This window comes from Ascaphus truei, chromosome 2 (assembly GCF_040206685.1).
Source record: "Ascaphus truei isolate aAscTru1 chromosome 2, aAscTru1.hap1, whole genome shotgun sequence".
NCBI classification, from domain to species: domain Eukaryota; kingdom Metazoa; phylum Chordata; class Amphibia; order Anura; family Ascaphidae; genus Ascaphus; species Ascaphus truei.
The window spans coordinates 113,233,507-113,251,280 of record NC_134484.1 but is presented as its reverse complement, the minus strand read 5'-3'; the positions used below and the strand labels follow the sequence as shown (position 1 = coordinate 113,251,280).

The 17,774-nt window shown below is 44.3% G+C and overlaps 1 protein-coding gene across 3 annotated transcripts in view; it reads left to right on the top strand.

The window, feature by feature from the left end:
• Positions 1–17,774, top strand: part of RP1 (RP1 axonemal microtubule associated) — a 452,067-nt gene that overhangs the window by 176,787 nt on the left and 257,506 nt on the right. For all 3 annotated transcript variants that reach the window (XM_075584311.1, XM_075584310.1, XM_075584309.1), the window contains 5 exons: positions 3,509–3,660; positions 4,037–4,191; positions 6,431–6,489; positions 8,145–8,189; positions 16,395–16,558. In XM_075584311.1, the coding sequence (XP_075440426.1) occupies positions 3,509–3,660; positions 4,037–4,191; positions 6,431–6,489; positions 8,145–8,189; positions 16,395–16,558 (575 nt within the window). The remainder of the gene's footprint in view (positions 1–3,508; positions 3,661–4,036; positions 4,192–6,430; positions 6,490–8,144; positions 8,190–16,394; positions 16,559–17,774) is intronic.

Sequence of the window (17,774 nt, the reverse complement as noted above, 5' to 3'; positions counted from 1 at the left end):
TTGATTGCCCTTTTGCAACTTTTGTTACATTCCTTATAATTCTGATGATGCCTCCGTCCCTTCTGACTTTAAGAATCTAAATGCCTGCCTCTTCTTTTCCATTTTCTCTATTTAGCCACATTGGTTTGGACTTATTTCTTTTATACTTATTACCCAAGGGTATACACTGATAAGTGTGCTTTTCTAACAATGTTTTAGAGACAGCCCATTTATCTTCCACATTTTCCCCTGCAAAATCATCATCCCAATGTATTACTTGTAGATTAGTCCTCAGTTTATTCAAATGTGCCTTTCTAACGTTTAAAGTCTTTGTTGAACGCAAGTAATATGTTTTTTGATAATTTATTTCAAATGAGACCATGTTATGATCACTGTTACCCAAATGTTCCCGGACTTGAATATTTGTTAGTTCTTCTACATTGTTTGACATTACCAAATCCAGTACTGCCCCTCTCCTGGTTGGTTCCTCAATAATTTGGGTCATATAATTGTCTTAATGCACCCCCAAAACCCTGTTTCCTTTTGTTGTAATGCAAATCTCATTGCCCCAGTCTATATCTGGATAATTAAAATCACCCATTATGATACAAAGCTTTGTTGAATTGTTATGATATCTATTGTAGTGGGGATGTTCGTAGCCTTGATACGTGATAACAAATACACTGCACATGCACATTGGGAAAAATATAATGCACATTCCAAGTAACGCACTTGGATTCCAGCCACGTAACACATGTGCGTTACCTAAACGTAATGCTCATGTGCACTTTAAAATTCAAATAAATACATATTAGCCTCATCCTAAACGTGCCAATATGGCTGATGAGGCTTCCACCTAGATACAATGTGTACCCCCACCACCTGATGAAGTTGCTGTAACAGGTGACAAAAATAGTTGGGACACGTGACTTACTTTCTATTGGTCTAATGGAGTGATGTCATCACAATTATACAGGGGGTAGGTACCACATGCAGCTCTTGAATAGGAGTGAGCTCTATTCAGCACCACATTGAGCTAGACAGAGCCTTTCAAGTAGAGAGAGACCATGTGTACCAACTATCCGTTTTGAGATTCCTTATGGTGAAATTGCAGTGAGCATAGGGGTTTCCATACACCCCCCTGGAGCAACCTGTATAATAGACAGAGAAGCCCAATGCTACATCCAATATGACAAAAATACACAGTAAAATACTTATATATTCTCTTGAAAAAGGGTAATTTAGTTTAACCATTTGACCAAAGCATCGTAAGCCTGCAAGCCACATCAAGTCAGACCCAGTTTGCAGGTTCTAACACAACCAGATAAAATACTAATATACCTCTATTACGATGCTTTGGCAAAAGGGTTAAACTAAATGACCCTTTTTCAAGAGAATATATAAGTATTTTACTGTGTAATTTTGTCATATTGGATGTAGCATTGGGCTTTTCTGTCACTTGTTGTATATATTTGCCATGCTCAGTAGCTCTCCATTTTGACACTTAAATACATATATATATTTTGTGGGGGCTCATGGATTCCTAAAATGAGCCTGCTGGGGTTCTGTGTGTTGTTTGTTAACCTGTATAATAGCAAAGATCTGTGAAGGACCCAGTGCTTTAACATCTAAAGAGTTTGTGTTATCTCCACCCACACAGTATATCTATCTGTGAGGTGATTAATTAACCTATTGAGAGGTGTTTTCACTCTACATTAACTAATATACTGAGGTTACTACGGAATGGGATTTTAATCACTATACTGCCTTTCTCCCCCTGATTATATCTCTGTGGGACTTTAACAGCCGATTCCATTATATCAGCGCGGAGAGCTGGTTACTCATTTGCTCATACTTCACAATATTAAGGACATTGTGGTTACCCCATATCTAATTTCATCCCAATGTGGGACTGAAGCTGTTGCTCTGTTATCAACTGTAAATCAACTATTTTTTGTTTCAATTAGTGAGCATTGTTTTTTTTTATACGGATTAAAGAACATCAAGTTTTTTTTTATTAATCCATGGAGTGTGCACTTTTCATTTTTCTTTTTAAGCAATATATCTGTTTCTTCCCCATCTCCTTGTTTTGAAAAATTGTGCATGGATTCTTCCTTTATGAAATGCCATATATTTATATATGTATTTTCTCTTACAAAACATGTATCCAGATAATAAATTATTATATATGCTTAAGTATACACAGAGGTTATACATTCACTATACAGACATTTCATGGATAGTTAGAGATAAATGATTATGGGAATTTTAACAAAGTCTCTCTAACATCAGCAAACGACTGACCCCCTTTGGCTGTCCTTTGCCGAAGGCTGCTGCCTTTGGGGAGACTCCTGTGTTCTCATATCAAAGAAGTCCTAAGGTGAAGTGATATCAGCTGGAAGCCAACAGACCCTTCCAGCAAAAATGCAGGGGGGTGGGAGGGGGGGGAAGCCGATGATCTGCAGGTTTGTCAAGCAGTGTCTGTGATTTCTAGAGAAAATTAACCCTGCCCATGCTGGCTTAGTGGACAGGTACAGTGAAAGGGAAGCATGGTGGGGAAACCCTCAGACCCTCTTTGGGGAGCGACCGTGGTCTCATATCAAAGAGAGTCTTGAGGTGAAGTTTCAAGAACCAGGTTCACCTCATTCAAAGGCAATTAGTTTCTGTTACGTGGCACTTAAAAAATAGTCAAATGTCACTGTAAAATATTTGCAGATGCTTAACTCAAGGAAAGATGCCCACAACATTCAAATCAATAACAAGTAGCACTCCAGGGTCACCTGTCAGTGGTACGCGGTTTATTCAAACCCCAACTTTATGGTCCAGCCCAGTGAACTTTTCTCAACATTGGGGCCATGTATCACATGACCTGTTAGTGTTTTCACAGCTTTGATATTGAATAAGATTTAGAAGGACAAGTGTTGCAAACTGAAGCAATGCTCCAAAATAGGTGAAAACTGTGTCATTTTGCATCAATATATCAAGATGTTTTGCCCCTACTTTGGCTGCATTTGTGCCCCTGAGTGTTTTGGGGAGTGGTTATAGCTGGAGTTATGGGGGGAGAGAATCAGCACAATATATAGGATTGTTTTCTTTTAGTGGCAAAAAAAAAGGGCCAAGTTTGCGTGGTGTTAAAATCTCACAGATCTGTTCCAAATGTAAGAAACAAGATTAATATGGCTTATACAAAAGCTTCTGGTTCCAATTGACGCAGATGAAAATATTTGCTCCGTGTTTTGCCGCAAATAGCACCGCTTGCTACATGTGACCCTCTGTCTTATGGACAGAATGCTTAGGGCTACAAATGGGACGCATTCATTTATTAAAAGATGTTATGGTTCAGAAATTACATTCTATGTCGTAGAAGCAAAAACATGATTGATTTTGTGATCTAATAAAATTAAGATGAAAGCTAGCATTAGGTAGGCTTTTCAGATCATACATTTGAGACAGGTTCTGCTGATCGTTCAACTAAACCCGGATGTAATCACGGATGTTAAAATATCAGCCATCCCTCTCTATTTTTTAGTTGTGAAATACCAAGTCAATGTTTACACTGGATATTTAGAACAAGCCGGGACGCAAGCTCCAGTTTATATCTGTATCCATGGAGAAAGAGGCGACTCCGGAAAAAGGCTTCTGCTTAAATCTGATTTGCCAATTAAATTCCAGCAAGGGCAGGTATGTTATCTCACTGGATTTGTCAAGAGAATGTGTATACTTATTTTGCACATCTGTATGCTATTACTGTACGTACTTTCTTGATTACCTAATTCAATAACTTACAGTACTATTGTATTTTTGCATTATATAGTAGTCTGTGTAAACTGTAAAGCAAAATTGAAATGGACAGTACATAATACAATAAGCAGATGCTACACTCAATGCTCAAGTATGTATATATATATATATCACTTTTGTATATTTCATCACCCAGGTTTGATAGCAATGTTATGCAGCAACAGCTGACCGGATAGTGAGCAGCAACCTTGGATATATCATACAGTGATATCTCTCTTTTGACGTTTTCTGGTAACGTTTTGCTCTCATCCCTCAGGTTGATATGTTTGAAATTGAAGCGGTGTCACTAGGGGAGCTGGGGAGAGTGCTCCTATGCTGTGATGCCAATCGCAAGTCACAATACTGGTACTGCGAGAAAGTAATCATCAGGGAACAGGGGAAGGATTCTGAATATATCTTCAATTGTGAAAGGTAACATTATTCATACCACTACCATTTTTATGTGTGCCTTTTTAAATGCTATATATCTGTGCTCCCTCAAGGTTACATCTATGATCGATGTCAGTTTGAGCTTGGCCCAATAATCCAGTTCTTCTGTGTCACATTACGGTTGGTTGATAATTGGCTGAAGAAGGAAGCTAAGTGGTAATGGCACTACCTTAAAAGTGGGTTAACCTGCTTTGAATCCGACTCAGCTTTCCTTCTGACCCTGGGCAAGTCACTCAAAACTCTACGGGGAAGGGACACATTCTGCCAGCAAAACTGTACAGCCCTGCATACACTGTCAGCACAATATTGGAAAATATATATATATATATACTATTGTTATTATCAATATATGCACTTTAATTTTTCTATGGTCTTGCTGCTTGTTACACTGGAATTGATTCTTACAATGCATTTACACACCAAACTAAGCATTTTCATTAGATAACCTCACACTGAGCCAATGTAAAATATATTGTTAGAAAATCTCCATCTTCAAATAGTCTAGTCTAGTCTAATACATAGAGATGGGTGAATCCGCCCAAATACGTTTCCCAGATTTTCGCTGGTGTTACCCCCAAAATCCATTTTGCGGTGTAAAATCCGCACGGATTCATCAAGATCCACCATTGGATACAACCCGTGGATGGCTTTGTAGAATGCAATCTGTTGGTGAATTGCTGAATCTGCGGATTGGATCCTACAAATCTATCCACGGGTTGCGGAATCCACGGAGTTTACCCAGTACACAGAGTTCTGTATATTCAGCTACAACCAAACAGCTGAGAATAGGGAATCCTCTTTGCTTCATTACCTGAGCTGAGTTTCCTCCATAACGTAATGATGTCAGTGACACAACCCAACGCTTTTCATCACTATGACACGTGACTTCATCAGGGGTTAACCCGCTCTCAAGGCACCTTAAATAGTTTTTGGGTGCTTAGCAACCAGGGCAGCAAGCAATTAGACTTAAAGTGTAAGCAGGTCAGGTGATAAACTGCATGTGTATAGAGATGAAGATCAAAGAGGAAATCTAACCATCTACACAGAGATGCCGATATTCAAACCGTAATATGGATAGAATACATTAAAACTCACATATAATACTAACAACAAATAATACTTAAATTAAAACTGATACAAACTGACACATTGATGAATGAATGTTATTAACATATCAATTAAAAACTCCAATGGAACCATTCCAGTCCTCGCAGAATATGGATGCACTGGAGATAGATCATGTAAAATACAAAATTATGTAAAAACATAAATAAATAAATTTTTTGAAAGCTGTGCTTGCTGAAATGTTCTGTATATAAAAAGGGATTAAAAAAAAATGTATTTATTTATGTTTTTACATAATTTTGCACAGTTTATGCGTGTGTATATATAAAGAAAGAAAGGAAAAAAATATATATTTTTTCCTTTCTTTCTTTATATATACACACGCATAAACTGTAGTTATACACCTATACGGTTGACAATATTTTATTTTTTTCGGGTCTCAGCTAGTTATTAATATTTACATGGTTTTTTTTATCTGTCTTCAATTATTTTACTCAGTTTCTATACATAAGTTGGACAAATAAAATAAATAAATAATACAGGTACTCTAATTAAGAAGTGGGAAAACATTCAAAAACCATGTTAAATATTTCATATAGTGTTAGGATGGAATGACCATGTACCTTAGTATAATTAAAGTTATTCATCAACATTTAGCATATAAGCAATACAAAGAGATGGTATTTGAGTTGGGATGTAAATAAATTCTGTGTTCGATAAAACAGATATTTACATTGGAGAATGAATAATACCACTTAAGTCATGAAATACTGTTTTGGTTTAAATATAAAATCATGAAAGGATATTAGAAATTAGTGCAACATTCCATAAATCTTCAAAGCTGTTTTGAGGTCATTTGTATAATTTTCAGGGAATGGCCTTGTCCATAATGACATCATACAGTATGTATCAATGTTGTATCCATCTGGTTAGATGAGATATGAAGGAATACCTATTAAAAGAATCACCCAGGTTAATTTGCTTATAAAATGTTAATACATGCAGGAAGTCAATATTTACCTGCTAGAAACCGAAATAAAGCCTGTAAACAATAAACAGCTTAATCAGTGTTTTTTTATATATATATATATAAAATAGCCACTACATACTGAAAAATCTAAAACAAACTTTACCTGTATTTTTCACTTTTATATAGGTGGCTTCCCTTTATGTCTCAGGGCATACAGCATACAGAAATTGAACTTCAGGTGCAAGGTAATGAATTATATATTTGCATTGGATGTGGAATTGGGCTCTCAATGGCTTCACATGGCGTATTTGAATGATTATTTCATATACAGATGCAGCCACAAGTATTAGAACACTTGTACCAGGGAAATTCTGGGAGATTCTGGGGCAGTCTCACAGTAAATGCCTCAACATTTCTGTGAGATTCTTAATGGCCCATCGGATTAACACAGCGGGGGGTCCCCGCAGTCCCATTCAAATTGAATGGGACAGCAGGGGCCCCTGCTATGTTAATCCGATGGGCCATTAAGAATCTCACAAATGATGAGGCATTTACTGTGAGACTGCCCCAGAATTTCCAAGGCAAGAGTTCTAATACTCGTGGCTGCATGTGTAGATGTACTGTAGCATACATCATTTCTCCTGCTGATAACACAACATATTGCGTTGTAATCCCACAATATCCCATCATAACACGCCAGCAGGAGTGCTAATCTAAGATACATATGTACATGTTATCTATATATATATATATATATATATATATATATATATATACACATATATTAAATATGTATATAAATATGACCAGATGGGAGGGATAGCGCAGGTGTGCTACTAGTATGGGAGAAACCCAAAAGGAGTGCTGGCATGTGGTCACTAGCAGGCTGGCAGTCAGTGGTGGATTTACAATTTTGCCACCCTTAGGCCCACACCTTTTTGCCGCCCCTAAATATTTTGTCTCGCCCTCTCCGCAATACACATAATACCGCCCTCTCTTCAATACACTAAATTAATCCCCCCCCCAGTGCAGCACACACAATATAGCACCCCCTGTGGAACACACAAAGTAGAATTCCCCCTCCCACACAGCACACACAAAGTGGCACCCCCCACGCAGCTCATGCACACACATGGCAGCCGCCTGCAACACACACATACAACATGGTACCCCCCCTGCAGCACACAAGCACACAATGGAACCCACACCCCCGCAGCACACACAAAATGGCACCCCTACCCCAGCACACACAAAATGGCACCCGACCCCAGCACACACAAAATGGCACCCCTTCCCCATGCTTATTGTCCTTTTAGGAGCTTGGTTAATTATTTTGCTAATTGTACCACGATGTTTAATTTGACGCCCAGCCCATGCACCTTTTCCATATTGCACAAGGAGGTCCGGCAGAAGGACTAAACGGTAATTTCCTATATATATGCAATTATTTTGGATAGCTATATAGTTTTCAGTGTTCAAATCTGTATTCACTCACACCTATTTAATACTTAAGATTTAGCATACTTTACTAGCTGATAAAATAGTAGAGATGGTAAATAAATAAGTGTATATATTGTATAAGCTGAATTGTATCTTTAAAACAGAAGTACATGTGTTTTAGGAACTGGCAGAACACAACATTAGCACAAGCTATTAATACTGCAGCAGAGTAACAGCCTGGATCTATAAATGAACCATCAAATACATAAAGTAATCGTAAGGTATAAATATTAGCCCAAGGGAATTTGCCACTGTTGCGGGTTGTGTAAAAGGTTAACAAATGACTTCAAAAACTCTTAGTTATACCAGAATCTGAAACACAATGTTATTCTGAGAGTTTTAGCTTGATTGGTGGTTTGTAAACTTATTAATAATCCTGCTTTCAATCTAATTTTTGTAGGAATGCAAATATTTCCCAAAACTGAAGAGCAGAAAGAAGAAAATGGTAAAATATTACTGCATAACATTTTGTAATTGACTACAGCAGATTGTCGTTGATTCCAAATTACATGGCTTGGTCTTTTAGTTTCCTTTTCAATTCACATAAACATTATATATATATATCTATATATATCTATATATATCTATATATATATATATAGATATATATACTGTATATATATATATATATATATATATATATATATATATATATATATATATATATATATATATATATACTGTATATATATATAATACATATCTATCTATATATATTTTTTTGAATTCTATATATATATTTTTGAAAACGTTGTATGTTGGCTGTGCTTATGGGCAATCTGATTGGTCCGTCGGTCTGTCACTCAGCCTCTGGCCAATCAGATTGCTCCGTCAGTCCCCCCGACCCCCACGGCTCTCATTGGCCGGTGTGCTCTAACAGTCTGACCCACTCTACACAAACACACACACACACACACACCACCCTCACACCGCGTGCTCCTCTCCAAGACTGCCTACCACACGATGTGCACCAGCCGCCGCCACCTCCCGCCCAGGTAAGTTACTAAACCGCCGCCTCACACCCCTGCGCCTCCAGCCTCCCCTCCCAGTCGCAACATGGCCGCCGGTACTCCTGGGGCTACACTGCGCATGCACGGCTTCCCGCGCATGCGAGAATGCACGCAAAATGGCAGCGCCCTGACACTGATGTCGCCGGGAGCCCCTGCAACTGCCTGATATGGTGCGGGGCTACTCTGCACAGGTGAGGAGGGCCAGGGGGGACTCTGCTACACTCTCCCCCTGGTGAAATCCCCAACGGCCTCGCTTGGGACAGTGTCATACAGCAGAGAATTATATAATAAAAATGCATTGCATAGTATATACAACAGCTCAAATGGACTTTATCATCAACGGTACATAACTCAATAATCACACTGATAAACAAGACCAGCTGAGACTCATAGTGGGGTACCCTTAACTGATCGAGTGAGGGCTCCTCACTTTGACTCCTGTGAGTCTCTTGAAAATCATGAATGGGTGCTACATCTCTAGTTCCAAACCACCTCCTCCCCCTGGTGGAAAGAATAGTACGGGGTCTCTGTGCCAGACCCTTACTCAGCCACCCGCGGCATGGATGCGGTAGGCCAAGTGGTCTTGACCTTTTCCTCAATCCACCACATCGTGAATGGAGCGCTCCTTTTTGCACTTAAGGGTGGCCAACTTCAATGGGGCATTCACAACACAGTCTTTGTCCCTAAGTACTTGGGAGGCTTCCACTGGGAAGCGAGCAATTAGCAATGTCTCTGTACTCAAAGTCTCTGTTACATCCTGCAGGGGGTAAAGAGTTGATACCTTACAACTGCATTGATTCACGGCAGGTCATCAGGAACGCTGACTGTTACCACCTCAGCTGCACTGGACATCAGGGTAGAGTTGAATTGTCCCTCCACTTGGCAGATGGCCGGTACACACTGTTGATCCTGTACCGCCTGGTAGCGATCATCTGTGGGAAACACCGCAGCCTAGCTATTGGGGATAGCACACCCCTCAATCTCCTGGGGACCTGCTATTGACACTTCTGGGGCAGTCCACTCATGTTCTGGAAACTCGGGAGCGATGGATCCCAGTCCTGGGACCATTTGAATTGGAACGCACAGGCTCCCAGGTTGACGGAAGCCGCCATTTTGGACTGGGTCCCGCACTGTAACTTCCTCTTCTTCTACTTCTACGTCCGACGCCTCCATCGGAGCCTGTGGGGAATAAGAGGGTATCTCACCACTCTGCTGGCTTGCGATGGGATCCTCTTCCTCCGGTCTAATCTCTGGCTGTTCCTCCGACACACTGGGAGTCGCCACGGCTGTGGGACTCTTTCGCGGTTCCGGCCGCATCTGCGCTTCCTGTTGGGGAACGTCAATGTACAACAGGCCCACCGCCAGGTCATGAGCAATCTCATCTCGGGCCCACCGCAGAGCACGCTGCAGCATCTGGATACACCTCATCTAGGGCACACGTAGGGCAGCAGGCTCTGTATCCCCCGAGATAGTTGGCTCTGTGCCTTTGCAGGAGTGGTCCGCTGGCTGGCGCATCACCACGAGTTGTTGGTCGCTGGAATCACTAAGAGAGGATGGGGGTAGAGACACCTTACTCTGTGATTCCGGAATCTGTGGTTCAGGAATCTGCGGTCCTGAGTGTGGAACCGAGTCTAGAACCGGGGTGCACGGACCCCCTGGAACATCTGTTATAGCACACAGACTCGGTGCGGCCACAGCGTTGTAGCTGTCCATTTTGGTCAATATAGCTTTAAAATCTTGTGGTTCTAGAGCAGAGTCTAGAACCGTGGTTAGAGCGCCCGGGCCCTCCGAAACCTCAGTGGTTGCGCAAGGGGGTTAACAGCATCGATCCCCCCGTTGGAGAGATCATTAGCAGCTTTCTCTGCGGGTTCTGGCTCTGGAACCGGATCTGGGTCCGCGGTTAGAGTGTTCGAGCCGTCCGAAACTTCTGTGAGGGGGGCAAATTGATTACCTGCATTGACCGGTCCAGTATTGAAGTCGATTGCCTCTTCCTCTGCGGTTTCTGTAGGCTGCAGCAGCTTGGGAAGCAGGAACTGTGCCCCGCAGCAGGCACACTGGGGTCCCCAGGTCAATGCACAAAATGGGCAGTCACACTTGGCACTGACACATTGTATGCACATCTCCTCGTCCACCTGTGTCATCTGAACATCCATGGGTAGCTGAAATAGGTTGGCGTCCATACCATGATATATACTCAAGCCTTTTTGTAAGCACGGACAAAGAAGAAAGGGTACATTCACTCCTTGCGCTCGCCAGGTTCTATACAACTGAGGGTGTGTTTCGCTGCACCCCGTACTTTTCTTATGGAGAACAGAAATGGCTGATTGCTGCCCAATGTGCTCACTCCCCCTGGTGGAGAGGCCAATCGCACCTTTCTTGGTGGGTTCTGGAAACTGTACTCCACAGCAGGTACACCTGGGTACCCAAGTCATTTCACCACCTGGGAAGTCACAAGTGACACAAGAGTAGCATAGACACCTTTTCCCTTCTATGAACACCTCATTGTAGTCTAGTAGCAGCAGGTCGGGGTCATAGTTCATACTACCAGACAGACTCAATACGTTTTGTATACATGGACACAAAAGAAAGGGTACCTTCCCCATTGTTGGTAGCCAGGCTCCATACACTTGAGGGTGTGATTTACTGCATCTTATACTTCTATTATGAAGAACAGAATGTGCTGACTGCAGTTCCTCGTACAGTCTCCACTTGAGGTCATGCGGAGATGGGGCACATTCCACAAGGGAGTGGTCATGGCTCGGCTCTGCGCCACTCAAGTTGTGGGGGCGTGGCTTTGGTTTTCCCGCCAGTCCTGGACAGATTTTTGCAACATATTTTGGTGCAGGCAGGCAGTCAGCAGAGCCAGCGGGCGCGATCGGAGGCGGGGGGAGACTGAGGGAGGCGGGGCAGTGACGTCGCTGGGCCAATCGCCCGCGACGCACCGACGTCACGGTGCCGTGACGTTGACGCAGCTCCGCGCTGATTGGATGTTTTCAGCCGACAACGCGCTGAAAAACAGCTTGGCTGTCGGCTGAAAATTCCAAAGCCTCAGCACGCCTGCGGACGCTCGCGTGAGCCCCCTCTCAAGGCATCCTCATTGAGGATGCAGGGGCCCAGCGCTGAGCGTCCGCACGGCTCAGCGCGGCCTGTCCTTCTATGAACTCGGCCTAAGAAGCCACTTGCTCCTTAAACCTACCCCACCCTCCCTTCTCCCAGCTCATTTGCTTACAGCCATTGTAGATAAAACAATGCTCTTTACTGGAGAAAACATGACTTTACGGTATGTTATTGTCCCTGTGTAGTCTTATTGCAGGGCTGCACAACATACGGCATGCGGCCCACCGGAGCACCCCGTGTGGCCCGCGACGGACCCCCTTCAACCCGCCTTCTTCACCACCCTCGACGCGCTCCAGTAGGAGCGTGCTCCAGCCATGTCTGTGCGCGCTCCAGCCGTGTCTGTGCGCGCTCCAGCCGTGTCTGTGCGTGCTCTCCCCTAACCTCCCTCCTCCAGCACGGGGACGCGCTCTAGCAATGTAGCGTGACCCGGAACTTCCGGGTCTGCTGCTAGTGCACGCATCCCTCGTGCTTCCCTGCCATCACCAGGTAAGCATGGGGGTGGGGGGCTGCTGACATGGGAGGGGGGCTGCAGACATGGGAGGGGGGCTGCAGACATGGGAGGGGGGCTGCTGACATGGGAGGGGGATGGGTGGCTGCTGACATGGGTGGGGGGCTGCAGACATGGGAGGGGGGCTGCTGAAATGGAATGGGCTGGGGGGGGGGCTGCTGACATGGAATGGGCTGGGGGGGCCTGCTGCAATGGAATGGGCTGGGGGGGGCTGCTGAAATGGGCTGTGGGGGGCTACTGTGGGGGGATGCTGAAATGGGCTGGGGGCTGCTGATATGGGCTGTGGGGGGCTGCTGAAATGAACTGGGGGGCTGCTGATATGGGCTGTGGGGGGCTGCTGAAATGAACTGGGGGGCTGCTGATATGGGCTGTGGGGGGCTGCTGAAATGGGCTGTGGGGCTCCGACTCTGTTTTCCTTGTGAGGGGGGAGAGTGGTGTGAGTTGCAGGGGGGGGGGGGGGAGAGTGGTGTGAGTTGCAGGGGGGGGAGAGTGTCATATTGAGGGGAGGGGAGGGAGTCATATTGAGGGGAGGGGAAGAGTGTGTCATATTGAGGGGAGGGGAAGAGTGTGTCATATTGAGGGGAGGGGGAGAGAGTGTCATATTGAGGGGAGGGGGAGAGAGTGTCATATTGAGGGGAGGGGGAGAGGGTCATATTGAGGGGAGGGGAAGAGTGTGTCATATTGAGGGGAGGGGGAGAGAGTGTAATATTGAGAGGAGGGGTAGAGAGTGTCATTTAGGGGAGGGGGAGAGTGTCATATTGAGGGGAGGGGGAGAGAGTGTCATTGAGGGAAGAGAGACATGGAGGGGGGCTGCTGACATGGGATGCTGACTTGGGGGGGGGATGCTGACATGGGATGCTGACTTGTGGGGGGTGCTGACAGGGGAGGGGTGCTGCTGACATGGGATGCTGACTTGGGGGGGGGGCTGCTGACATGGAATGGGCTGGGGGTATGTGGAGGGGGTATTGTGTGTTTGATGTGGAGGGGGGTATTGTGTGGGTGAGGGGGAGACATGGGGGTATGAGAGATAGATGGGGAGACAGATGGGCAGTATCGTAAAGGTTGATAGTGAGGGGTTCTGGGGGAGATATGATGATGATGATGATGATGATGATGATGATTTTTTTCCCCTTGAGCAGTTCGGCCCTTCCCACTTTACGAGTTGGGCAGGCCTGTCTTATTGGGACATTACATTTGCTCAACTTCATGTTAAATGACTTGACAGAGCTTTGTGGATCTTGGTCTATTTAAGCAAAGCTGGAAAGCAACTCTTGCTCACCTAGTAACAGATTAGAAACTATAACAGGAGGTTGAAGCTGCAGTTCAAACAATATCCTACCTCTTTTTTTTTTTTTTTTTTTTTAATAAGTCAGTTCTGTACTATGAGAAAATACTTGTAGCATTTAACACTTTTTTTAAATAGTGAAGGAGTGGCACAGTGAGTAAAGACAGTGACACTGACACTGAGTTTAAACAGGGGAGTCTGGTTCAATTCCCGGTGTTGGCTCCCTGTTACCTTGGGCAAGTCACTTAATCTCCCTGTGCCTCGTGCATTTTTCTTCCTATAGCAACCATTTACAAAGTCACATCACCTTCCCCTTCTGAAACAGCATCACCTTTTTGAGCCCTGCCCTCTCTAGCAGTGAACCAATTGAATCTAGTGCCTGCCGGGCCACATGGTCTTCCTCACAGAACATTGGTTGTGCAGCAGAAGAGTACCCATGATGCATTTAGTGAGCCCTGAGCCAAATCTTCAGTGATCGATTACAGGAGAACGAATCGATCAGCCACTTAGCTAATCATTTGTCAGAGTGTAGATTGTATTGATGCACATATTGAATTAAATGTTTGTTTGTTTTTCTTTAACGACAGCTTGAACTGCAGCTTTAAGGTGCATACAGAGATAAGTAAATATAATTCAAAGAACAAGAAAAGAAACTCTGTTTGTTGCACTGCCTCTGACAATCAATTTATAAACAGTAGAATAGTGGTGTGACAAAGATGAGTGAGGTATAGGTGAATTAAAAGAAAACTTTAATACATCATAGATAAAATTAAAGTTGTAGTTGGCTACTAAAAGGGGAAGGAACATATCATTTATTTACAAATAGACAAGTGCCACAATTTTAAATTTAAAATCCACTCAGCAGTCTTGCAAATTTAGGGTGTTATATTCTCATTCAGTAGTAAAAGTATTCAAACATGAAGCCTATTGTGATTGCCTATATCCAGAGGCCCGTTGTCTTGCCGAATAGTACTAATACTGCGAGGATTTCCTTAATAACTCTTATTTCATTTTAAAAATAGATTCAGCAGGCTTTCAAAATTGCAGCAAACTGAGAAGGATTTGACCGGCCGTCTGATTACTAAGGCCCGGGGCATGCTGCCTTCGCCCGCGTGGAGGCGTGCGCATCTGTGACATCACTTTTTCAGCCATGTTTGATGAGCCGTCGGGGAGCATGTCTAGGGCCGTGTCAGTGACATCACGAAGCTGGTTCGCCCTCATTAGGTGAACCGCTCATGTGACCTGCCTGTCACGCCGAGAAATCAGTTTGAACTGATTCTTCGCACAATGCGTGCCCCCTCCTGTTGTCGCGCTCGTCCACGTGGTCTATGGGCACGATCAATGCCTTAAGGCAGTTGATCGCGCCGCACGCGAACACCTCAGTGCGGTCTGCGGCAGCATGGACTCAGCCTAAGAGAGCAGCTAGGAAGATTATATAAGATTATATCAGCCACTCAGCTATTCCTCCCTGGTGCGTCTTAGACAGAACTAGTGCACAGGGAACCCCCATTTACATTACGAAAAATACAATTCAATCAACAATAAAGTAATAGCCTGAGAAGCAATTTATCCAAAATTGCAATACGTACATGTAATAGTTACATAATAATAATAAGCAATCACGTTACTGTAAGGCTGAGCCCATGGTGACTCAGCCCGTGCGGAGGCGCGCTCAGGCTGAGGAAAAGCGGGTGCTTTCCCTGGCCTTGGTTAGCGCGCCGTCCGGGGGCGTGTCGGGGGGCGGGCCAGTGACGTCAAGGAGCTGGTTCGCCCTCATTGGGCGAACTGCTCACGTGACCAGCCCTGCGCTCCCATGAGCGCGAAATCTAAAATTTGGATAAGACCTACGCTTCCGCACGCTTGCGGAAGCGTAGGCGAGCCCCTACTAAAGCCGCTCTCATTGCGGCTGCAGGTGCTCACTGGTAAGTGGGAGCGCGCCTCAGTTATGCGCTGACCATGCCCGAGGCCTAAGAAATGAAAGGCACTAAATGGAAACATTGCATTAGATGATATATGCATATAATGCAAATAAGACACTTGCACTGTAAGGGATATTATATGTAAGGGATATTATACTGGAACCAGGGTCACGTGTGAAGTATGAATAGCTCCAGTAAGCGTTAACTCATGTCTTCCCTCTTCCAAGGCATCACAAGTCCTTATTGACTTTCTTAACATTATTGCAGAAGGAAAAAACAAAGGGTACTTGTAGGTGTAGTGTGAGTAGAGAGTGCTTCTCTATCTGAATGCTTGCGTGAGGTTAGACAACGGTAAAACAGAAAGGCCTTGCCAGGGTAGTAGCAGGCAGATGCTGTACTCACTGTGTCCAGGGTGGAAAAGGAAGTGAGGAGCAAGGGTCACACAAGAAGTGAGATGGGACAAACTAACTGTCAGCAAGGCAGGGGGGAGGGCAGAATAGCCCATTCTGAGAAGGATCTCAGAGGTTGCTATAGCAACTCACAGACCTCATGAACAGAGGCAGAAAATGCAACATAGTGATACATCACACAGGCACAGTCACAGTGTCTGTGTGTGTGGAACAAACGCATGCAGCTGAACTTAAGGAGCTGACAAGCAGAAGCTGCAAAAAAAAGGGGGCGGGGTGTGATCAGAGAGAGCAGAAATGGGCTTACTTGTTCCATGACAGATATGTATTTTTTGCACTTCATCTCTTTATAACTTTATTGCTTTGCTAAACCATTAAATGTTATGATATTGTTCCCTATGCAGAAGGAGATTGGAAGATCACGGTAGTCACTGGAAATTTCCACAAAGCTGGCACTGATGCCACAGTTTTCCTTTATGTGTATGGTGAAAGGACAGATTCAGGTGCTATCATTTTGGGATCAGGGAAACATCAGCTGTTCAATGTGAACAGTGCAGACACATTTCAGGTAAGCATTTTGAGAGTACTGTATAATCGTGTTTACAATATTCTTATCCCAGCCTTTACATAACCAGGTGGCTATCTCTCAATCTGAATAAAGACGGTAATTATTTCTCACAAAGTAGTAAACATTATACAGGTTTTACTATTCAGGTGGTATAGCGGATATATACTCAGATATGGCAGCTATGATTGTAGAAGTCACAATATCATGTCATTTCTGGACTCAAAGATAAAGTGGAACATGAACAAACTGCAAAAATCCCCTGACTTTTCAGGTGGGCACCAACTGCAATATCATGTCCTCATTCACAAGTCCACTTCTGTGGCTGACCACATAGAAAAAAGAGAACAGCAACCAGGGGCAGGGAGAGGATTTAAAAAGCTATCTCTGTTTGTTAATAAAGGTAAAAATGATCTCTATTCTAGTTTGTTAAAAACAAAGCAAAAAAAAAAAAAAAAATCTACAAACTTATCTTAATTCTATACAAAAATATCTCACATAAAGGCTTTATGCGCCGCCCCTCCTTTGTGACGCTAAACCAAATAATGGAGACCACACAATGTTGGAAGAAAAGGTCACAGCTTTATTTTAACATCCGCTGTTATAACCCTACCAGCCTGTCCGCCAGCCAAATATGCTCCATGCAAAATGGGGGGGGGATCCTTGCCCAGCGGCCAGCGATTGGCCACGCTCCCTCCACCCGCCCGTAGCATGTGAATGGTGGGGAGATCCTTGCCCAGGCAGCCAGCAATTGTCCCGCTCCCTCCCCCCGCCCGTAGCATGTTAATGGAGGGGGGAGATCCTCATTCAGCCGATGTTGGGCTGCTTCCCTCCCCCACCCGCCCCTAGGGTCAGCTTAGGCCCAGCCCTAAAGCTGGCGCCCAGCCTTTTACCAGCGTTGATTGGGCATAGGCCGGCCCAGCCCTAAAGCCGGCGCCTCCAGCCTGCCGAGCTGTTCTAGGGGCTCCAGCTGAGGGACAGACCCTAAAGTCCTCACCCTTTCTCCATCTCCTGAGCTTGGCTGGCGCGGCAGCTCCGCTGTGACGAGGAGACAAACTGCTCCTGTGTGGTACAAATCATGTTAATATAACATTCCAACAGTTTAATATAATAGCAAAACATCGGGGATGGGTGGGAATTCCGTTAGCTCTGTCTCTCTCCCCTGGGGCCCCACTCTTTATACCCTCTTCCCCCCCCCCCTCATGGGAGGGGACAAGCA